The 23,951-nt window shown below is 41.1% G+C and overlaps 1 protein-coding gene across 8 annotated transcripts in view; it reads right to left on the bottom strand.

The window, feature by feature from the left end:
• The window catches only part of PTPRT (protein tyrosine phosphatase receptor type T), a 939,599-nt gene that overhangs the window by 300,610 nt on the left and 615,038 nt on the right, over positions 1-23,951 (bottom strand). For all 8 annotated transcript variants that reach the window (XM_031433788.2, XM_031433792.2, XM_064475672.1 and 5 more), the window contains one exon: positions 10,580-10,689. In XM_031433788.2, the coding sequence (XP_031289648.2) occupies positions 10,580-10,689 (110 nt within the window). The remainder of the gene's footprint in view (positions 1-10,579; positions 10,690-23,951) is intronic.

Below are 23,951 nucleotides of genomic sequence, written 5' to 3'. Positions count from 1 at the left end.
TGGTTGTCCTGGTAACTGGTATGTAATTGCAAAAGTGAAATAATGAATAAATACAAAACAGGGTCATGCACAGATCAATGAGGAAAGTGTTTCATAAAACGAGGAGTAAGATTAATTCAATTTTGGGTATCTGGGTGGTAGGTCAAGGAAGGAAGGATCCTTTGAATCTGTCTGGGCCAATTCTACCAGGTCACAGAGGTAGAGACCAAGGCTCAGGCAGGGAAAGTCAATCTTAGGTTTCTTAATAGCATAGTTCACTATTTGACTTGCAATGACACACACGTGCTAAAACAGTGCATAAAATAAAAGGGAGATCAAGAAAGCAATGGTGACTTTTATGAAATATATTTTGAAGGGCTCTGAAAAAGACCTGGTAATTAAATATGCATGCATGTTTGTATTGAGTCTGTAATGATACAGGCCAAGGTCCTGTACTCAGGTGTAAATTTTAAGGAACTACTTTCCTCTTGATGAAGAATGAAGAAAAAGTAGGCAGAGAAAAGGATCAGAGTGAGGAGAAGAAATCCACCTGCCATTGTCTGAGGCCAATGAAAGGATAATGTCTGAATCACAACTTTGAATTCCAGCCTCCAGGGACTTCAGAATGAAGGCTCAAAATGCCCTGATGATAAATGAACACATGCCATGTGCCTTCATGTTTTAGTCCCAAACAAAGAGTTGTTCTGACCAAAACAGGAAGGAAAGAGCCAGCCAGTTAAAAGCAGCAAACCCGTGCCGCATCGCCCTGTCCAGGTAGAATTCCAACAGGAGTAACAAGGTAAAAGATCTAGGATGAAAAGAGAACAGCTTCTGATGTTTAAAGAGACACTCGGCAACTTAAACACTGCCTCTGGGCACAGTTTATTGAAAGGACCATGTAGCCAAGGAGAGGGTTCCATCACTAGCCACGTGGTGGTGTGTACAGGCCATTCCTCTACGAAGTCCTCCGGGTGCACAGTGCATCAAAACAGTTTCCCTCCCATGTAAGGGACATGAAGGAGAGCCCCGGCTGTGTCAAATGCAGAACTACCCTTTTATTTCCTTCCCTCCACTCTCCTAGGATAACTATAAATGCACATGATTAAATTTAACCTGCAGGGTTTTTTTTTTTTAACTCAAAATTTTCCTTTAGCAAAAGCTCTGGAGAGGAATTATGGGCAAAAGTTTATGAGAAATAGCTGGGAGCCCATGGAAATAACAAGGGGTTTCTCCCATGACATTCCTATGGCATGGATATGAAGTGACCTGGAGTTTCTCCTGAGAAAACAGACGTAGCACTGTGTCTCCGATGTCTACTATAGTTTAAGAAATAGAATAAGTCCAAGGATGCAATCGAGAACATGGGTACAGGCCAAGGGTGAAGGCTTCACACACACATGCAGGCACACATACATACATATGTGCATGCATGTGCAAATATGTATATATGTACAACTACATAAACACACAAAACTGACATGCTTAGAGACACATACACCAAGACAAATATACTTAACCACATGCACTTACTGGAGGAATATTTTCCATGCAGTAACTTCTACTGTTTTCTTACAGCTAAGCTGAATGATTAATATTTATTGTGAAAAACCTTTTTATTGCCAGGAGAACATGATTTGTTGTTCTTTAGGTAACAAGTGCTATGCATCTGTTGATTCCCACTGTCACTTTACCTGGCTCCATCACAAATACCCCTGTTGTAATAGACAAAAAGAAACACCCCGAGGCAAATACATAGTCATCCTTGGTATTCCACAAGTGGACTACAGGCAGGTCTAATGGTCCCACTTAGATAAATGCGACTTACTCACATCAGAACGCAACTTTCTCTCCTTCCAGACTTAAGAGTGCCAGAAATCATTCTTTTCAACCCAGAGCTGTTTCTATTGAAACACCTGTCAACTGGCCTGTCAGCCCAGCAGACCCATGTATGGCATCTACCCAGGGATGCCTGCATTTTTCAAGTCTCTGGAAGAGAAACATCCCACGGAGGCTGAGTGATGGGCTGAGGGTTAGGAAAAATGGCTCTTTGACATTCCAGGGCTCTGACTTTAAAGACTTAGGGAAAGCCTCTGGGCAAATCTATTAAACTTTGTGTGTGTGTATGTCTTTTTTAATCTCACAAATAAACAACAGAACTAACTTCTACTACAAAAGGAGAGGGGGAAGTATTTGTAAAGTAAAAATCTGTGGCAGACTCTGGCGTCACAGCTGCAGGATGCCATCAGTGAAATTCAAAAGTATATTGACAGAGTGATACGGTCTTGTGGGTCTTCGATTACTCCACAAACTGTTTGTTTCGCAACCTTGAGGGGGAAAGGCCAATGTTTCTTGAATTTGAGCCTTAAAATTAGTGCCTAGCACCTGTGTGTGCATGAGAGAGTTGGCTATAGTATAACATCAGATTCCAGAAGAGGGAAAATGAAGGCAGGGGAAGGCCAGAGTCAAGACTGTGTTTCCTTAGCAAGTGCTTGGCTAGGGTAACATTTCAGAGTGGATTGGCTGGATTCTTGTTATGCAGTGCTCCTTAAAAAAAACCCTACATGGATAGAACTTCACTCCCAGAGCTCCTGATTTATTTGAACTGCAGTGAGGCCTACTCATTCATCCATTTATTTATGTATCTACCTACCCACATATTTATTTATATTTTGGGGGCTCCCAAGGTATGATTCTAATCTCCAGCCAGGTTTGAGAACCACTAAACTTGTCAGACAAAAAATTCACCATTATCCCTTGTTAAGATAAAGTTTAAGTCCACATACTCACATAAACATACTATATGCAAGCCTTTCTTTTAGGTCCTGACAACATACAAGAGAGCAAAAATAAATATGACCAGTATCAGTTCAAGACAAAAGGTCATTACGCTGGAGAACCAGGGAAGAGCTAGTGTCACAGTTCAACTCTGAAGGTTGTCTGTGGGCAGAATTCTACCTTACTCAGGGGGGCTCAGTCTTTTGTTCAAATCAGAGCTTCAATTGATTAGATGAGGCCCATCCACATTATGGAGGGAAAGCTGCTTTATTCAAAGTCCACTGACATAAACGTTAATCTCATCTGAAAAAAAAAAAAACCCTCACAAAAATACCCAGAATAATGTGTGATCTCACATCTGGGTACCACGGCCCAGCCAAGTTGACACATAAAATAACCATCACGTGGCTCATGCCTTTATGGGGCTAAAAGTTCAGTAGGGGACTAGATGATACCAAAACACACAAATGAAATAAGTGCAGACTGTGAAAATTGTTTCAAAGAAATAAGCACATTGCTGGAGAGTGGACAGTACAGGGAAAAGCCTCATGGAGGTGAATAGGAAGGAGCCGACCACAAGAGATATAAAGTGAAGTGTTACAGGCAGAAAGGATGACATTCATAAAGTCACATGAGCTGCAAGGAACTGGCTGAGCTTGAGAACGTGTTAGAAGGTTAGAGGGGCTGGTACACAGAAAACAATGGGAAGAGAGGCAGGAGATGAAGTTAGAGGGGCCAGATCTTCAGGGCTCTAAAGTTAAGATGAAGTCAAAGCAGAGAAGTACCTCCTTGAATTGACCTTTTAACATGCTCTGTCTGGCTGCAATGTGGAGAAGTGGAATAGGGGAGATGTGGATGGGGGATGGGCAGGGAGGTCCCGAAGTGGTCCAGGCACCAGATGAGTGCTCAGAGCACGGTGGTGGTGGAGATGAGGCCACGTGACCTGACTTGTGTCTATTTTGGTGGAAGACATGATGGAACTTTCTAGAGCATCTCATGTATGTCAGGTGGGGAGGAATGGATGATTCCCACATTTCTGGCTTAAACGATTCAAAAGAAACAAGAGCTTTCTTCCTAGTTACCAGCCTGTCTCAAGTTATACTCACTAGCTGCCTGCATAATGCAAACTGTGTATCCTAATTAACGTAGATCCAGTTTAAATTATGCAAATTCTTGCTTTGGGCTGTATTAGTCACTTCCTGCCTCTACTACCTTCTGCCCATCAAGAACCACATCGCATTCTCCCCACTGACCCTCTGTGGACCAGAGCCATAAGCATGTCTGAGGTGAATGCGCCCTGAGAGACCAATGCATCGAAGACAAAAGGAAGGAAGAGGATGAGCCTGAACATCCAAATGGAGTCAGTGCCTCCTACGGGCCTCTCTGGGATGCTCCTCTGTGCTCATCCACCCAGCTGGCCCCTCTCTCCATCAACGTGCGTCTGCTCCAGTCCCGGGCAGAACTCCTCTCTGTCTCAGAACACACGCCCAGCCTTCTTGCAGTGAGCTCTAATGGAATGTTGATTCGTGAGGCCCATGCTTTTCGTTCAGATCAAATGCAACCATCTCTATGCCGGAAGGATACTGACAACCCTCCGACCCATGCCATCTTTTAAAGTGGCTCTGGCACAAGAACACCGCCTTGTTTTACTGAGCCGGAGTCTGTGTTTTATTTAACTCTGAACGCCAGGCGCCTAGAATAGCTTGCAAGATAAATGTCAATCAACTCTAGCATAATCAAGACACCCATTCCTGCCTCATTAGGGTCCTCTCATTCCCTTTAAGCTTCTCAGATTTATACACTGTAATTAGAAACTTGGTGATTGTGACTGCTAAACAGGAAGACTTACTGGGAAGCTTCACATGTCTGAATTTTAAATATTTTTACACGTCGTTAACCCGGTTGCCAGTATAACATCTTCTGGCCCAATTCCCTCACACTGTGTGATATTTATTTTTGGACAGAGATGAGAACAATTAATTGAATTGAAACACATATTGATTACTGTTTTTCATGAACTCTGAACAGCTTGTCTCTAAATGATTTTATTGAGGAGTTTTTAGGCAACTGTTTGGCTGGATTAGTTCCCCTGCTACTGCATTCAGGCTGTAAGTGCCTGTCTGCAGTTGCCATGGTCTGCTTTCAGTGAGTCGTGTTGTTCACAAGAGCAGAGTCAGAATGGAAGAGGCCATGCCAATCCTCTTCACAGACAGGCCCTGATGGGGTCACCCTGAAATCTCTTCAAACCCAAGGAGGGCTCCAGAAGAGTCTATATAAATGGCATGGTTTCCACATCCTTGGTGAAAATACTCAGCTCTCTGGATCCCATGTGAGCAGAGATATCCCTCAGTTCATTTAGCAGCCACATTGTCATCCAAGGACTGAAGTGTTTGTATCAAAGAGAGCGTTCCAGATCCAGATCAGGACATTTGAGGACGTGTCCTAGACCAGTGCGTCTCCCACTCTCAGGTGTGTGTGTGTCATCTTGTTAAAACGCAGACTCTGATTCAGCAGGTCTGAGCTGGAGCCTGAGAGTCTGTGCATCCGACCTGCTCCCAGGAGATGTGGATCGGCTGAGACATGCGGTCTTTGACCTTCCTTCTCTCCATGCACTACCTACCACCCTGTTAGGGAAGTGATCCCAGAAGTGCATTCTGCATCTCCACGAGAGTACAAATCCCCAAAGACCTGAGCCCATGGCCTATGCGTCCTGTTACTCCCTGCTGCAGCAGAGGCGAGGCTGGCTTCAGTGCGCTCTGATAAGCATTCTGAGCTCCTGCTTCAGTGGGCAAGGAGAGAGGTCATGGCTCTTGGAGAATTAGGTTGTTTCAGAGCCCTGGAGTGGCATCAGGGCCAGGGCTAGACTCCCAGCCCTTAGGGATGGGAGGCCGGAATCTAACTGTCCATGGCTCCAGGGAGCTCTTAAGACAAGAACTCCTAACTGATAGGGAAGTGTCAAAGTCCAGAAAGAGGCAGCAGGAAAAAGCAGGTGTGACAAAGTTTTCACATCTTCCACCAGTGTACAAGATTTTCCAATAAACAGCTGAGCCCTCACTGCATGAGTTAAATGTCCTTGCCTCCTGGCACATTTTCCAGGTGTCCCTGAGATGTTTATGCACCCTCAGCCATTAGCCGCACAACAGCCAGGTGATCTTTCAAGAATGTAAGTCTGATTCCTTCATTCATCTGCTTCAAATCCTCCTAGGGTGTTCTAATTCTCTCAGAATAAAGCACAAACTCTAGAAATTCTGCACAACCTGACCCTGCCCACCCACTTCCCATTTGCTCTCATCACAGTTCTCCATGCTCACAAGGCTTCAGCACTCTGACCTCCTTCCTATTTGTTAAATATGCCAGAGTCATTCCTACCACAGGACCTTTGCACTAGCTGTTTTTCTTCAAGAGTCATCAGTGCTTTGCCTTTGAAGTCTCTGGCCACAGGCAAGGTTTCAACAGCAGAGGAACTCCCAAGTGAGGTAGAAAACTGTGATTCTGTGGGTTTGACATAGATTTCTTTTCCTCTTGACTCTTACCCAGTTGAAGGCTGGAACAGCTTGACACCTTCATGTTACAAAGCGAGGACTGAAGCCCAGAGACTGAATAAGACATAATCAAAGTCACTCAGATTTGGAGGGAACAGAACTGTTCGAGGATGGACCCAGAGGTTGTGACCTGGACTCAAAGGGAAGGGATTTTAATATTCATGTACATACTACCTGAACCTCCTGTGTTTTACAATATTTACACAGTCATAGCTCTCCTTCACTCTTCCCTCGTCTTGGCTTTTGACTTTGCTGAGTTCAAGGTTGTACAAAGGAAGTCAGAGACAATCCAGAATTTCTCCTCCATTTGTGTTGTCCTATTTTCTTTGCCACAAAATACACTTTTTGACATCAGAAGAGGGTGATTTGTAATTTATGGATTTCTCTCTAGAAATTACAACCAGAAACTAATTTAAAAAATCAAATTGGTTTCATCTAATTAAATTTGGAAATTGCCTCATAAACACGTATTCCGTTAAAAATGTCTTTAAAAGCAAGGTCTCCTGCTCACTGTCTGAGGCAGGACTGGGCTGAGCCCAGCGTGGAGGAGACTCCCCACCTCTCTGCTCAGGAGGACACACTCTCTTATCAGTTGCTGAAAGTTTCTAAAGAACAGCGTGGCCTAGAGCAGTGCTTCTCAAACCCGAATGCCCATGTGAGTCGCCCAGGGGTCTTGCGAAAAGGAAGACTGATTCGGGAAGTCTGGTGGGGGCTGCGCTGCCGTGCTTCTAACCGGCTCCTGCGTTAAGGCCAACGCTGCTGGCCCGTGGACCTCACTGACCGAGGGGCAAGACGTCGGCACTTGAATCCTGGACCCACGGATTTGCCATCTCGGCTGTATGATCTTGGTCTTCTCACGTCACCTCACCAAGTCTCAGCTGCCTCATTTTCATGTAATGATAAAGGCCAACACGGGTTAATGCTATTTCTAAATGCCGACACGTTTATGTTCCTTAACAAATATAAATGGGCGGTTACCTAATGTACCCAAGGTTACGACAGCAAGGAAGTGGCAGAGCTGGGATTCAGCTCTAGGCTGCCTGACCTCAAAAGTCAACGTTCTTACCTTCTGAGGCCTCACTGGCTTGTGACACACGTGGTCACAGACAAGTTTATGCTCAAAATGCAAAGCCGAAGCCCATGACCTCCTTAGCTCCCTTCACGGCATCCTGCAAGAATACTGACATATTCCCAAAAGGCAACCTCCAGCACTCACGAGCCATCCAGACAGCGGCAGCCTCCGAGTTCTGCTTCTCTGTAAGACAGCCCACAGGGCAGCCAGGAAGCCACCTGACAGTGTCTCACCACAGCTGTTTCCAGTAGAGTCTATCATGGGAACGCCAACTCCCCAGCAACTGGTCTGTGAACACCCACCAGGCACTGGGTTCACAGGGAAGTGAGAAGAAGGGTGTGTTGTCCTACTCTGTGTGCACCTTTGTGCCTAGAGCTCCAGACAGTGTACCATATAAGCATCCTCACCTCTGTAACACAGCAGGACCCTATGGGGCCTTCCCAGGACAGAACCCCCCCCCCCCAGTGCACTCTGCCTGCCTCTTGTCCAAAGAAGAAATTAGCCAAAGAATAAATTTAATCAGAGAAGTGAGAAACTAAGGAAAGCAGTCAAATGAGACAAAATAATAATAGTCTAGCCATGAAGCAAAGTCAGGGAAATTCAGTTCCTCCTCAAGGGCTATGGATAATATTATGAGCCATATCCCTTGAGCTGTTTTGCAGCTACAGAAACCCCCACCAGGTGGAAGAAGTTAACTACATGATGACCAGACTGCAGCCTTGACATAAGCTGCTCCATCTTATACGGTTCTGAGAACTGGCTTCAAGGAAATGGGAACAAACCATTTCTGGAACCGAAGATGAACTGCACTTGAAACAATCAAGATGACACTGATCAGACCATCGCATGACCAACCGCAAGATGACCGTCAGAGCCAACTGTGCTGTTCTACATGCAGCCCCTCCTTCCGCCTATACACCCCTAAAACTCCCCTTTAAAAGCTCTTGCTTCCTGATCAGCAGTGGGGAGTTGGCTTTTGGACACAAGTCCACCTTCTCCCCAGCTTGCCAGCCTTCTCAATAAAGCAACTTCTTCTTTCCAACCAACACTTGTATTGGCTTTCAAGGGGTGAGCAGCTGAATCTGAGTTTGGCAACACCTTCGGGAAGCTATTGCTCAAACAGGGTGCGTACCTGTTTATGTTTCCATTCTTGTTCTCTCTCCATCTTTTTCTTTCTTCTTACCATGGAATTGCAATCAGGGGTTTCCTAGCCCAGCCCAGTGTATAATCCTATTAGAGCAAGAAGTATATTGCTCCTGAGGAAGAATTATGTGCAGAGACATGACTCCACCTGTAACAAACATGGCCTAGACCAGTGGTTTCCAAGTGCAGGTAGGCACAAGGAGCAGGGTCTTTTCAGGACAGAACTGTCCTCAATTCAAGGCAAAATGAGAAAAAATGAGATTGTCATGAGTTACTCATAGAGCTAAATTTATTCAATTTAAAGGACTTTTATTCTGAAATTACGTCCTTCCTGTATTTTTGATTGTCTTTTATGAAACGATCTTAGTAAAAGATGGTAATGCCCTCTATTGGTTCCCGAAAACCATTTGAAATGTTACTGGCCTGTGGATTCCAGAAGTCTTCAACATCTGGCACTGAGAGCCATTTTACATAACAACACCAAGCAACTTAACTCTCTAAGTCCTGGGTCCTTTCCCTCTGCTTTATAAAGAGCAGGTGGCCACACAGGGCAGATCTCTGTTTCATTTGTGTGTATGTGAGCATGAGTGATTAAGGCCTGGGCTTTACAAAGAACAGTGTGTAGCTTTTAAATGACTGGGTTTTCTTTCAGTTGAGTTTTCAATCCCTCTATTCCCTGATAAGGCATTGAACATGTCCTGAGCAAGGTCTATCAGTATGAGTCACTCCTTTCCCTCAGTAACATCCCTAGGAAGGAAGCTTCTCCCAAGCCTGTGGGCCAAGATGGAGATGTTAGCTCTGCTTCTGAGGAACGCAGGATGGAGTGAGGTAGGGTGTTTTCTCCAGCGCTCTGGATGTGATAGACAGTTTTCTTCTCCCTCACAGAGCTCTGAGGTTCATCCAGGTCTCTCTAAAGAATGTCTGTGTCCATCAGATTCATCCTGAGTATTTCTCCCCCATCAATACCCCTTGCCTTTCCTCCCCAAAGCTCATCCTCCCTTATGGTGGGGATATTCCTCCCCAAGCTCACTCTCAACAGGTGAACCTTTCTACATGAGCACTCAGTGTCCTAAGTCCCTTCATGAGCCTGTAGTGTGTTTCAGCCTACGATGCTTGTCACCTTTTCCCCCTCAGGCTCCCTAGAGGAACCTTGAAGGAGCAATTACCATCCCATTTTATAGATGAGCAAACTGAGGCTTGAAGAGAGGAAGAACCTGCCAAAGGTCACTTGATGGTGGTAGAGCTACTAGGATACCAGACTCCATCCTTCCAGCTTCATTTTCCATGCCCCTTCCTCTGCATTGCTGTGTTTTTCTATTTTACCCTGTGTCACAATCTTGTGATGCCTCAGAATATAAGGTGTGGGAAGAGAGTAAATCTTGTCCATATCCCAACAAATTAACACTTAGCTGTATCAGCCTTATTGAAGTTTTTCAATAACTTTTGCTTTTGTTTTGCAATGAACTTCTACACAATTTGTTCCCATTTTGAATGTTTTCAGGGAAGCCACATTGTGTGGGGCTGATGGCATTCCTGTCCAAGGACATTCTGCCCCATCTCTGGTATAAGACCCTGCTAATCCTGGGAGAAGGGCTTTCAACACCATCACCTGAGTGGCATTACAATATGCCCTGGCCACAGGGCAATGTTAAAGCTCAGGAATCCTGTACTCCCAGGGTAGAGAATGACATTGAGGTCCTTTTGGAAGCCCAGGGACTGATATGAGTACACTGAGCATCATGTGAGTGCTGTGAATTTCCAGAGGAACTGCAACTGCTTCTCGCCAGTCCTGGGCCTTCTTGGCAGCGCCAGGACAATCTGACTCCTTTGCCAGAAAGATCTATCACTCTAATGCCAATCTTCCTTGCCACTGGGGCTATTAAGACAGCTTGGTTGATGCTCTTGCATTTTCCTCCTGCTGTATCATCTGAAATCTTCTGGTCAGTTGTGTCTCACTCACCTTCATGCTCTCAGTGGAGCTCTGCACCCAGTAGGTGTTTGCCAATTTCAAGCTGAAGTAAACTGAATAAATCCAAGCCAAGTGACATAACCAGAGGGGCCTTCTTACCTCATAGAGCGTGATGACTCCGTTGGTCTCATTGGGTGGTTTCCACTGGATGTAGATCTTCTCCTCAAAAGGCCCCCCTTGGATGGATTCCAGAGGAACAGCTCCTGGAACTACAGAAGGAAAAAAGTTAGGAACTTGATGTCACCTTCCATCTCATTTCCCCAGCCTCAATGATCTAGAACGGGAATCGGCAAAATTTTCCTATACAGGACCAGAAAGTAAATATTTTAGGCTTGGTGGAACATACAGTCCCTGTTGTGACTACTCAGTGTGGCACAGACAATCCATAAATGAATGGGCATGGCTGTGTTCCAAAAACACTTTATTTCTAAAAACAGACAATGGGGCTGGAGCTGACTCCTAGGTCATAGTTTGCTACCCCTTCTCCTGGAAGGCTGGTGGCTTTTCATCTGCAGAGTGAGCAAGTCTGTTCTGGAACTAAACCTGATCAGGATAAAGAGGACATCTGTAGGTCCCAGCTCTGCCAGCAGGTGGGATTCTGGAATTAGACTCTTGCCTTAGGATTGGTATTTGAGAAATGCAAAGTGAACTTTACTATCATTTTCCTAAACCTGTCAAGTTTTCTCCAACTATATGAAGTGCTTCCACAGTTTCCTAATCCCTAAATCCACCAGGAACTCTGTGCCTTGAAACATCAGTCTAATTAGAAGATGCCTGCCTCGCTCCAAGAAGGCAGCTAGTTTGTCTGGCTGCTGAGTCTCCAATGCCTGACATACGGTAGATGCATTATAACCATTTGCTGGTTGGACGAACAGGTGAATCAGTGACCTATGCCAGCATTTTGCCCTAATGAGCAAAACCTTTCCTGGGCTGTTTCTGTACCCTGATCAGTCTTCCTGCCGGCATCCTCTTGCTGGTTTCCACCATCATTATGACAGTCTGGAAGATGCAGAACCATAAAATAATGACTCCCCAAACTTACAGTTACAACCCTCTAGAGGATCATGAATTCATGTGAATCATTACTGAATCTGTTTATATTTTGGCATTATAAAAGCAGGTATTTTTACTAAGCGCTTACTCTTTGATCAGATTTTTTACATACATTATTTCATTTAAGCCACAAAACAGCTCTGCCCAGTATACATTATCTTTCGTGCTGATAAGGGAACTGAGGCTAAGAGAATTAAATACCTTGCTCAAGGTCATATGGCTCTTAAGTTGTAAAGAGGGAACTGAACACCTGTCTGTGAGCTTCAGAGCATATACTCTTAATCACCGTGCTTCGCCTCTCTAGATATAGCCACAGCCATATGTTGCAATCAGTTCCCTATTGTTAAATTAAAATATATTTAGTTTTTCTCATTATGGACATGATATACAGAATTTGTTGAATATTAAGAACCTACAAAAAAGGTTTTTTAAAAAAAAACCAGGACAAAATCACTCATAATCCCTGTATCTGGAGATGTTTTTCTAGTATTTTTATGCCTATGAATATATATATATATATATATATATATATATATATATATATATATGTTATTTTTAAAAATTAAACTGCTACTGTGCATGTTGTGTTGTGTCCTTCTTTTATCGCTAAACAAATCAGTTTGAAAAAAAACCTTAAATGTTCTTCAGAGCCATGCATTTTAATGGCTGCTTAGAGCAAGACAGGCCCCATTACAGTCCCCGATCCTTTATTGGGCCTTAAAGTTGGTTTGAATTCTTTAGGATTGTAAGTAACACGGAAATAAGCATTCTTATAAATAAGTATTTACTTGCGAATCCGCTGACGTCCGTAAGATAAATTCGTGGAAATTAATTTATTGGGCCAAAGTAGATGAACTCTTTTATCCTTAAGGCGTTTGACATATATTATCGTATCGCCTTCCAGAAAGCGTGCGCCATTCTGGGCTCTCCAGAGAGAAGGATGAGAAGGATATGCCAATTCTAAATCCGTGCCACCAATGACTATTTAAAAAAATTAAGTGTATGTATGTGTATCTTTCTTAGAATACTGGAGAGTGCACATTTATTTTTCAGTTTAATTGGCCATTTGCACTGATTCTTTTATGAACATGCTCTCTACACTCTGCTCATTTTCGTGCCTGGCTGTTCATTTCTGTTCATCGCTGTCTTATAATTATAATCTACTTTTTAAGGACTTAAGCTTTTTTGCATAGGTTACAGATACTTTTGTCAGGTTTTCATTTGCTTCTTAAATCTTTTAAGTATGTGGAATCTTATACATATTCAGATCTCTTACGGCTTTTCCTTATCCACTCATCCTTTCCACAAATATTTACTGAATATTTAATACGACCAAGGGATTGTGATGGACACAAGGGATGCACCAATGACAAAGAAAGATACAGTCAAATCCTTGATAAAGCTTGTATCCTGGAAAGGGAGACAGACATTTAAAAAATTAATTATGAGTGTAATTATTTATTTAAGTTGTTATCAGGACTTGGAGATAAAGACATGAGGTGTTGGAAGAATTATAACCAGCAGAGAAAATGTAGTCTGGCAAGTCAGGATACTAAGTGGAAAGTGAGAGTCAATGGATAAGTAGAAGCCACTAGGACGAGCATGAAGAGGGTGGGTGTTGAGTGTGAACAGCTTTGTGCGGGGAAGAGTGGAAGGAGAAAAGCCATCCTGAGGAGGAAAGATGGTAGCTTGGACCAGGGTGATGGCAGTGCAGAAGAGATGAAGATTGTGTAGATTTGAGTGTGCTAAACTCAAGTAATTTAGCAGTGATGGAGAGAAGAGATGTGTCAAGGAAGACCCTGGCTCTTCTGTTTTATACAAATGGGGTGGGTCAGAGGGTTGTTTCTAGAAAGGGAGCCTTAGACGATGACTAGTTTTGAAAAGGAAGCTGGCAAGCTGAGTTTTGTCATAATTCATTGCAGGTGTATATAGAACACCCAGGAGGCAATGTTGAGTAACAGCTGGGCATAGGAGATGGTGGAGGCCAACGTTTAGAAACTGAAATAAGGGCAAGGAATAGATCTCATAGCAAGACTGCAGAGGGGAACAAAAGCAGCGTGGCGGGGACTAAGGCAAGAGCAACTCCAATCTTAACAACAAAGACAAACTCAGAAACTGGGAAGCCGTGTTCAGAGAGCTGATGGAAAACCAGGAAGGTGAGCTGTCCTTGAAGCAGCCAAGGGAGGATCAAAAAGGTATTGGTTAATGGGACAGATGTGGCTGTTGAGTAAGATGCAACCTTATACTTGCCCACTGAATGTTGTGCCTTCAAGGTGACTTGTGAGCCAAGCAAGTGTAACTGAGGGAGAACACTGGTGTCATAAGCCAACCTTCAGTGGGTGAAAAAAGTGGGAGGTAAGGGACTGTGTGGAGACAAGTAAACATTTTGGCTGCGAAACAGAGGGGAATGCAAGAAGTAGCAGGGATGAGACATGGAGCTAAAGCAGTGACCCCTCCCAAAGACAGGAGAGGTTATAGCATGATTAAAGGCAACTAGAAAAAAAATCCAAAGTTGATGCAAGAGGCAGAAGAGTGGGAAAGAGAGATAAGAGGAAAAAAACGTGCAGATGCTTCAGAGAGGGAGGTGAGATGTCCTAATGGTCTATTTTCTTAAGCAGAGAGAATGAAACCATCTACTGAAAGTATCCTGGGGGAGGAGCTTCCTCAGGAATTTGAAGAAGCTTTAAGAGAAGAAACATGAGCTGAATCGAGAGATGCTGGTGCTGCTCACTAAGAAGGGTCTCTCTGCTGTGAGGTGATACCTCATCGTAGTTTTGATTTGCATTTCTCTGATAATTAGTGATTGTGAGCTGGCCTTGAGATAAGTTAAGGCTGTGGGACCCAAGGCCACAGTTACAGAGCATGTCTGTAGGATGCAGTAAATAGTTGCTCCACGCATGCGTCAATTATATAAGATTTAGAACAAAGAAAATAGAAGTACGCACGTGCTAGAGATATTCTGTAAGCCTAATGAACAAAGAAACTCAGACCGCGCATGTGCTGACAGAAAACAGATAAAAGCAGGACAAGTGCATCACAGGCGCGCACTTCCTGCTGTGGCAATAAAGTGCTGTTAACCCCATGGTGTCTCCGGCTGAAGTCTGTCCAGCAGTATGGCAACTCCTCGTGCATTTTTTCGTTTGGGCCGCTCACCTCCTAGAACCCCGCATCAGCCTCCCTCGGCTGACAGTGATATTGAGCATTTTTTCATGTGCCTATTGATCATTTGTATGTCTTCCTTGGAGAATTGCTTGTTTAGGTCTTCTGCCCATTTTTGGATTGGGTTGTTTGTTTTTTTCTTATTAAATCATGTGAGCTGCTTATATATTCTGGAGATCAAGCCTTTGTCCGTTTCATTTACAAAAATTTTCTCCCATTCCACAGGTTGTCGTTTTGTTTTACTTATGGTTTCCTTTGCTGTGCAGAAGCTTGTAAGTTTCATTAGGTCCCATTTGTTTATTCTTGCTTTTATTCCTATTGCTTGGGTAGACTGTTCTAGGAGAACATTTTTGAGATGTATGTCAGATAATGTTTTGCCTGTATTTTCTTCTAGGAGGTTTATTGTATTTTGTCTTATGTTTAAGTCTTTGATTCATTTTGAGTTTATTTTTGTGTATGGTATAAGGGAGTGTTCTAGCTTCATTGTTTTACATGCTGCTGTCCAGTTTTTCCAACACCATTTGGTAAAGAGACTGTCTTTATTCCATTGTATATTCTTGTCTCCTTTGTTGAAGATTAGTTGACCAAAAGTTTGTGGGTTCATTTCTGGGCTCTCTGTTCTGTTCCATTGGTCCATATGTCTGTTTATGTACCAATACCATGCTGTCTTGATTACTGTAGCTCTACAGCATTGTCTGAAGTCTGGGAGAGTTATTCCTCCAGCCTCTTTCTTTTCCTTCAGTAATGCTTTGGCAATTCTAGGTCTTTTGTGGTTCCATATAAATTTTATTATGATTTGTTCTAGTTCTGTGAAATATGTCCTAGGTAATTTGATAGGGATTGCATTTAAATCTGTAGATTGCCTTGGGCAGTATGACCATGTTAACAATATTGATTCTTCCAATCCAGGAGCATGGGATATCTTTCCATTTTTTTAAGTCTTCTTTAATTTCCTTCATCAGTGTTTTAGTTTTCCGTGTATAAGTCTTTCACCTCCTTGGTTAGATTTACTCCTAGGTATTTTATTACTTTGGGTGCTATTTTAAAGGGGATTGTTTCTTTACTTTCTTTTTCTGTTGATTCACCGTTAGCGTAAAGAAATGCAACTGATTTTTGAACGTTAATCTTGTAACCTACTACCTTGCTGAATTCGATTATTTCTCTGATGCAGGCTGTGACCAGGAATATCAAACTAGGACCACCGCCTGGACACCTCCTTCAATACCAGTTCAGAGCAAATTCTCTTTCTCACCCCAGATCAGATGAATAGTCATCTGTATTTTCTTCTTTTTATCTTATGGTTTATTCCCATCTTTTTTTTCTTTTTAAACCCAACACTTTAATCCATCTGGGATCAATTTTATGTATTGTACCAAGTGGAAATCTAACTAGAGTTTTTTACAATATTCTTAGGACAATAAATTGACCAGTCAAAACTTCCCCAGTGATTTAAACTGCCATTTTATTACCACATTAAGTTATTTTATATTCCAGCATATGTTGTTGACTTTCTGCTCTATTTCATTGAGTTGTAGCTTCTATTCCAACAGCATCTCTCTGTCGTGCTGATAAAACATGGTTTAGTACTCAATAGAACAGGTCCTTCTCAAACAGCATCATTCTTCTGTAAAGTTTTCTGGACTATCATTACCCATTTATTCTTCCAGAAGAATACTGAAATAATTTTACAAAACTTCAAAAATGTTTTCTCAGAATTTTTATTTCGGTTGCATGTTTCACTTCTTTGGGGGACAAATGACACCTTTTTATAATGAATACTCTTGCCAGTAATATTACATTAATCCTTACTTATTAATGTTTCTTTTTATGTCCCCCAGTTAAAAATGTTTTTTCACTTCTTAAAAAATGAATTCCTAAGACTTTATTACCTTTGTTCATATTATTTTTGCATCATATTAAAAAGTTTCTCTTACAAAACATGTAAGACAAAATTATATCTAATAAACGTATATTTAAATAATTACGAAATGAACACACAGGAACCCACTATCCACTCTGAGGAATAAAACATCACCTTCTCATTGAAGCATCCCACGTGACTGACACTGCTGACTCCTCTTGTCCCCATTCAAAAAAAAAAAAACATGCATACTATCCTGAATTTTATGTTAATCATTTTCTTTACTTTTATTTAAAGTTATAAATATATACATCTATCCCAAAACAAGGTACCATTTAGTTTTCCCTGATTTTCTTTATATATACATAAAGTTGACTGTTTGTATTGTATGATTTACATTTATCACCCAACACCATTTTGAGATTCATCCATGTTGAGGCACACAGTTGTATTTCATTCATCTAAATTTTTTGAATGTAGTCTTATTCACTTTGTATATTTCTTATTACTATAGGTGGACATTAAGACTCTTTCCCAATGGGGCTACCATAGAACATTGCTCCTATGAATATTCTTATGCATTTGGTTGAACATATAGAGGATTTCACTAAGGTATACCTAGGGGTCAGACAGGTAGACTAAGGGCAATATCTGTCTTCTGCTTTCCTGAGTAATGCTGAATGGTCTTCCAAAGCAGTGGCAGCAATTTGTACACCCTCCAGCAATGTTCTGAAAGCTCCAACTTCTCTGCATCCTTACAAACCCTTGGTATTGTCAGGTTTTTATATTCTAAGTGTGGTAAGTGTGAAATGATAGTTCATTGAGATTTTATTTGCTTTTGTCTATTTTCTAAAGAGGCTGAACATCTCAATGTTTGCTGGACATTACTGTCTTTTTTTATTGATTTGTAGAGGTTCTTCATATATCTTTGTTATTGATCTTTCTATTGGCTATGTTACAAAAATCTTCCCTTGGTTTTTGTCTTTCCTATCCCTGTATGTTACCTTTGGATAAAGATCCGTTCTTAATTTTAATGCACTCAAATTTTTATTAAGAGTTTTTCCTTATTTTTGTATGGGAGAAAGACAGGTTTAGTAACTTGATGGTGGTAATCATTTCACAATGCATATGCATATCAAATCATCATGTTGTACATATTAAATACATACAATTTTATTTATCAATTATACCTCAACAAAGCTGAGGAAAAAACAGACTTAGTAGCAGATGCCATAGGTGCTTACTGCTCACATACCGACGCTTTTTGAAAAACACTTACTACTCTACCTGAAGGCTGTAGAAGCAAATGTGGTCTCCATACAGGGCAAGCAACAAATGCCAGAGTTAATGTCCCCAAAACATCAATCAAGCAATGAAAGACAGGAAATTGATGTATGAATATCCTGGTCTCCTCACTGCTTGGTTCGGTTAACTCTGAGATATGTTCTATTAACATTTCTCAATCTATCTCAAATACTGAAATCCTCATTGTTGTTAATATTATTATTACTACTATTTTCAACCCACCGTGGGCTGATAGTATCATAAAATTTAAGAAAAGAACTAACAGGAAAGTAAAATCAAAGAGTAAAAGTGAAATTTAAAAACACAGAAAATGCAAGTTCCTCCTTTTAAAATACTTACTCTCTTTTTCTGTAATTATCTTGTCATGGACCAGAAAGAGTTCATGAGTCAGTGCTGGTCCCTAGATCACAGGTGGAGTGGCATGGTTCTAAAACCCAGCGATTCACACCATAATTTTCTTGATAACACATCTTTCATTTGCTTCCTTCCCTTCCCTGATTCTCTTCTCTATACCCACCAGTGTGTCGTGGACCATCTCCTAAATAAACTACTTGCATTGGAATCCATATTTCAGAATCAGATAAACCAAAACAAAAACAGGAAATCCAAACAAAAGATTCTTATATAAGAAACACTTTCTCTACCCTGAAGTCATAAGAATATTTTCTTAAGTTTTCTTCAGACAGTTTTAAAGTCATGTCTTTTATAAAATGTCTTCAACTTGCCTGCAATTCCGTTTTCATGTATAGCGTGAGGTAGGTCTCCAATGTCAATTCTTCCTCCCTATCCTAGCACCACTTAATGAAAAATAATTTTTATTTACTTAACCAATCTGCCATATGCTCCCTTTGCCTTCCATCACATTTCCACATATTATGGGTCTATTTCTAGGTTCTCTCTTTTTCTCAATTGTTGTATTAGACTATTCCTGTAGCAGTACCAGGTCTTTTTTTTTTTTTTTTTTTAATGAAAGATTCTTTAAATTCTATAGCACTTTACAATTTTCAAAAGTTTCACATACATGATTTCATATAATCCCATAATAACCCCCATTTTTCCCTTCTACTCTTATAGTGCTCCTTTCCTCTTCTCCCTCCCCACTGGTAACCACTAGTTTGTTCTCTATATCTGTGAGTCTGCTTCTTTTGTGTTTTATTCACTAGTTTGTTGTATATTTGAATTCCACATACAAGGGATATCATATAGTATTTGTCTTTCTCTGACTTGTTTTGCTTAGCATAATGCCCTTCAAGTCCATCCAGGTTGCTGTAAATGGAAAATTTTCATTCTTTTTTATGACTGAGTAGTATTCCATTGTAGATATATGCCACATCTTCTTTATCTGTTTATCTGTTGGTGGACACCTAGGTTGCTTCCGCATCTTGGCAACTGTAAATAATGCTGCTGTGAACACTGAAGTGCAAGTATCTTTTTGAATTAGTAATAATATCATATCTTCTTAATTAACAAAGATTGATTAAGTTTTGATTTCTGGTAGAGCAAGGCCTGCAACTTCGTATTTCATTTTCAGGACTATCTTACTATTTTCACCTCTTCTCCTTGCATGTACATTTTAGGACTAGCTTGTAAATTTTCCCCCAAAAATGTCTGATTTTTGTGTTGGAGTTGCAATGAATTATAGGTCAGTTGGGAGATCATTTATGTCTTTATGAGAATTTCCCTATCCATAATCATAAACATGGTATACTTCTTACTTAGATCTTCTTTAATGCCCTTCAGTGCTTTATACATTTACACATAGTGTACACCTTGAAATCCTTTTGTTAGATTTATTCCTAAAAACCAAATATTTGTATTGGTATTGTAAATAGTATCTTAAAAAATATGATGCACTTGTTAGGTGAATAAAAATGCAATTGATTGTTTAATGTTGACTGTCGAACATGCTATATTCTCTTATTTATTCTAATAATTTGTGTGTAAATTTCTTTGGATTATCTATATAAGTAACTATACAGTCTACAGTTAATCATAGTTTTGTTCTTTTCCAATCTTTTAACTCTTTGTTAATTTTCTTGTCTTCACCCAGAGCCATCAACACAATATTTAATGGAGATAATAAGCATCGGTATGCTTTCCAACTTCAAAGGAAATGAATTTATTATTTCATCCTTGAGAATGGTGTTTGTAGGTTTCTTATAGTTACCCTTTACCAGGGTAAGGTCTTTTTTATTCCTTGTATACAAGGATATTTTCTTTTTAAATCATGCTGAGCTTTACTGAAGCTTTTTCTGCGTCTACTGCAGTGATATGTTTTTGTCTCTCTCTTACTTTGCTAATGTAGTGAATTGCATTAATGGATTTGTTAATGTTGAACCAATATTAATTTCCTAAAATAAACTATTTTTTTCCTTATTGTATATAGTTTGTTAATATTTTGTTTGGAGTATTTGCATCTAATTGTCCTTTTTCTCATAATAAGCTTGTTTAGTTTTGATATCAAGGATAAACCAGTGTCCTAAAATGAAGAGAGAAGTGCTCCTCCTTCCATTCTCTGAGAGTATAGCTGCAAGACTGGGTTACCAGTGACCCCCAACTCCTGCCCACCAGCTCCATAGCCCACCCTTGCCTTCAGCCCTGGGCAGACTTTGAGGGTATTTATGTAATTGGGCTTAGAAGTCCCTTCTTCTCGTACCCCAAGGGACTGGGTGGGGGGAGCAGTTCTTTCAATGAAATCACAGATCACTCATTTTTTTTTCTCCGTTTAGGTCCTCCTTCCCCAAAACTGCTTTGTATTAATTCCTTTGGCATGGGTACAGCATCCTCTTACAATTCTCAGGGCAGGCTGAAAGGTGTATTTCTCTATTTCTTTGGGAAAGTAGATTGAAGAATGATCAGATCACCATCTCAAATCAGAACTCTCATTTTCATCACACAGACCTGTAAGGCAGTACTGCAGAATGACCAAGGTCATGGCATGAACCAGACTGCCTGGGTCTGTGTCCCATTCTCACCACTTACTTGTTGCACAACTTGGGGCAAGTTGCTTAACCTCTCTGTGACTCAGTTTCCTTACTTTAAAATGGGAACTAAAATAGTACCTCCTTCATAGCTGTTGAGGGGATTCAATACATGAATGCATGGTAAGTGCTTAGCAAAGTGTCTTGTGCAAAGTCATTCCTTTGTGTGTTTACTCCTCCCCGGTCCCATGACATTCTCTCAGGACTGCTCTAGTGTAGCCTGGAGATCACCAACTTGATTCTTCTGCAGAATCAGAATTGTTACTACTTCCCTTGGTGTCCATACCTTTAATCTACAGTTTCTGAATGGTGACCATATTGCTAATCACAGAAACCGTATCTCCTCATAGCTTACTGAGTATACTTAACAGCTTTCTAAAATGTTCTTCTGATTTCTATGGTAAATTATTTAAAAATCTATTTTATCTTGGAAGAGTCATGATTCATTCATTCAATAATATATTTATCACATGTCTACTATCTACTGTTCTAAGTGCTTGTAAGTAAGAGTGAAAAAAAAATGAAGAAAAATTATCACTGTCTCCTTGATGCATATTCTAGCAGGAGAAGACAGATAATTCAATGCAGAGTGAAACTGGCAGTACATCAAATGATAAATGCTAAGGAGACACACAGAGCAGGGAAGAGGGACAAGGAATGTGGTGTTAGAAAATTCCAGTTTTTAATAGAAAAGTCGAGGAAGATCTTTGTGAAAGGTGACACTTGAGCAAAGACTTGAAGGAGGTGAAGAAACCAGCCCTGTTTTTTTTTTGTGTGTGTGGGAAGATTATTTTATTCAGAAGGAATGGCAGGTGCAAATGTCCTGAGGCAGGGACACACCTGGCACATTTGAGAAGAGTGACTGGATGTTGGTAGTAAGGCAGGGGCAGAAGAAGATGAGGTCAGAGAGGCGACCAGAAGTGGCAGTTCTGGTTACATGGGGCCTTGTGAGCCATCCTAAGGACCTGGGCTTTTAATCTCAGTGACATGAGAAACTACTGGAAGGTTATGCGCAGAGAGGTGATGCTGTGATTTGTCTCATTTTGGAGCCTACTGTAACAATCCAGGTTGGAGATTACAGTGCCTGCACCAGAGAGCTAGCAGCAGAGGCTGTAAGAAACAATCAAGGTCTTGCTATATATTGAAGGATGAGCCAAGAGAATGTTCTGATGGATGGGATATGGGGAGTCAGCAGCGCTGCTGATTTGCACAAAGTAAGGGGGCGCCAATCTTGGAAAATACAGGGTGAAAGGTGTTCCCTGGAGTTTTCAATCTGAAGCTTTGGATGTGATGATAGGGAGGAATCAAGGTTTTTGACTTGAGCCATTAATAAAATGGAGTTGCCATTAATTGAGATGGAAAGACTGTGGGAAGAATGAGTTTGGTGGTCGATTGAAGGATGATCAGAAGGTCAGCTCTGGACGTGTTTAATTCCAGAGGCCGATTAGCAATCCAGGAAATAGGTTTAACAGGCAGTTGGATAAATGACTCTGGAGGGCAGGGGAGAGGTCTGGTCTGAAGAGATCAATTGGGGAAATCATTAGCATATGGATAGATTTTAAAGCCTAAAGTTTGGAGGAAATAATTAGAGGAATAAGTGTGGATCAAGGGTCAACAAACTACTGCCACTGTCAAATGCAACCAGCTGCTTGTTTCGTAAATAATCTGGGTCAGAGTGAGATGTTTGAAATCAAGATTACAGAGTATTATAGGTAATTTTATGATGGTCCATTGCGAACAGAATTAACAGAAATCTTGCATAGGTCCCTGGTTTGGTTTTTCTTAGTCATATACCCTTGACTAAAAAGCAGTCGCCCACGGCTGCTATTGGCCACACATCACTTAGTATAGCCCTTGGCAGAGAGTAAATTAAGTGCTTTACCTATAGACCTCCATCTAGTGCATCATACAGAAACTGCTGGGATTGTCATCCCCATTTTACAGATGGGGCACTAAGGTATACAGAATGCAACTAATTTAACCAAAGTTGCATTAAAAAGTAGTGAATGGAGCCCAGATATAGCCAGATCCTTCTAAATTCAAAGCATCTTCTAAATTACTCTTTTCTTCCATTACCTGGTAGATATGTGGGTTTAGAAAGGCTGAAAGGCAGTCATACCATCTGTTCAAGGCAAAGTCAGGACACAGCCCCAGGCCAAGGCTCTTTCTACCACATCACACCACTGCTCCACAGGTCCCTTTCAGTGAAGGAGGTTTACAGTCGACCCTTGGTATCCACAGGGACTGGATCCAGGATAACAAAGCAACAAAATCCACTGATGCTCAAGTTCCTTACATAAAACAGCACAGAACAGTTGGCCCTCCAGATCCGGGGGTTCTTTGTGGGAGGACTTAACCAAATGCACAATGATTTCAAAATTGATCTGCAGTTGACTGAATCCACAGATATGGAATCCATGGATACAAAGGACTGGCTGGACTTTGTTTTGATTCATCTGGGTCTTTTTTGTCCCCTCTCTCTCATTGTAAAAAGTCTTCTTGAGGGAAAGATTCCTGTTTTGTCTGATCTTAAGTCAATTTACCCTTCTTTTTCCTTTGTAATTCTTTATAATGAATCCACATATTCTCCTTCCATAATTCCATTTCTTTTTCTATCTAACAGCATGGAACTTTCCATCCTTTTGACAGAGTTCTACAACAAAGGTTAATTACTTTATAATTTCATTCTCTCTAAAAAAAAAAAGCATACTAAAATTGCTAATTTTAACTGTGCTTCTTGTCAGTAGGTTCATGTAAATTCACTGTAATTAAACCAGATGTTTTCTTGTGTCTAAAACTCAGATGGTAATTTAAGGGAAATTTTCATTTCAACATAAAGGAGGACAGAGTGTTATCAAGGGAAGTTTTCTTCTCTCCTATTTTATCCTTTCCTCTTCTTTCTTCCCCTCCAGTTTCATATCTGAAAAGTGGGGCTAATGATGGTGAACTTTGAGGGGAGTTGTGAGAAGTAACAAGGCAGTTTATATAAAAGCACAGAGCCCTGCACAGTCAACAGAAGTTTCCCTTCTTATCATCTTGCCCAGGTCTTCCTTTATTTTGGGGGATCTCCACTCCAGACACCATATTCTTTGGTTCGTTGGTTGTTGTTCAT

Source organism: Camelus dromedarius, chromosome 18 (genome assembly GCF_036321535.1).
Source record: "Camelus dromedarius isolate mCamDro1 chromosome 18, mCamDro1.pat, whole genome shotgun sequence".
Lineage (NCBI taxonomy): Eukaryota > Metazoa > Chordata > Mammalia > Artiodactyla > Camelidae > Camelus > Camelus dromedarius.
This window is presented reverse-complemented; position numbering and strand designations above follow the sequence as displayed.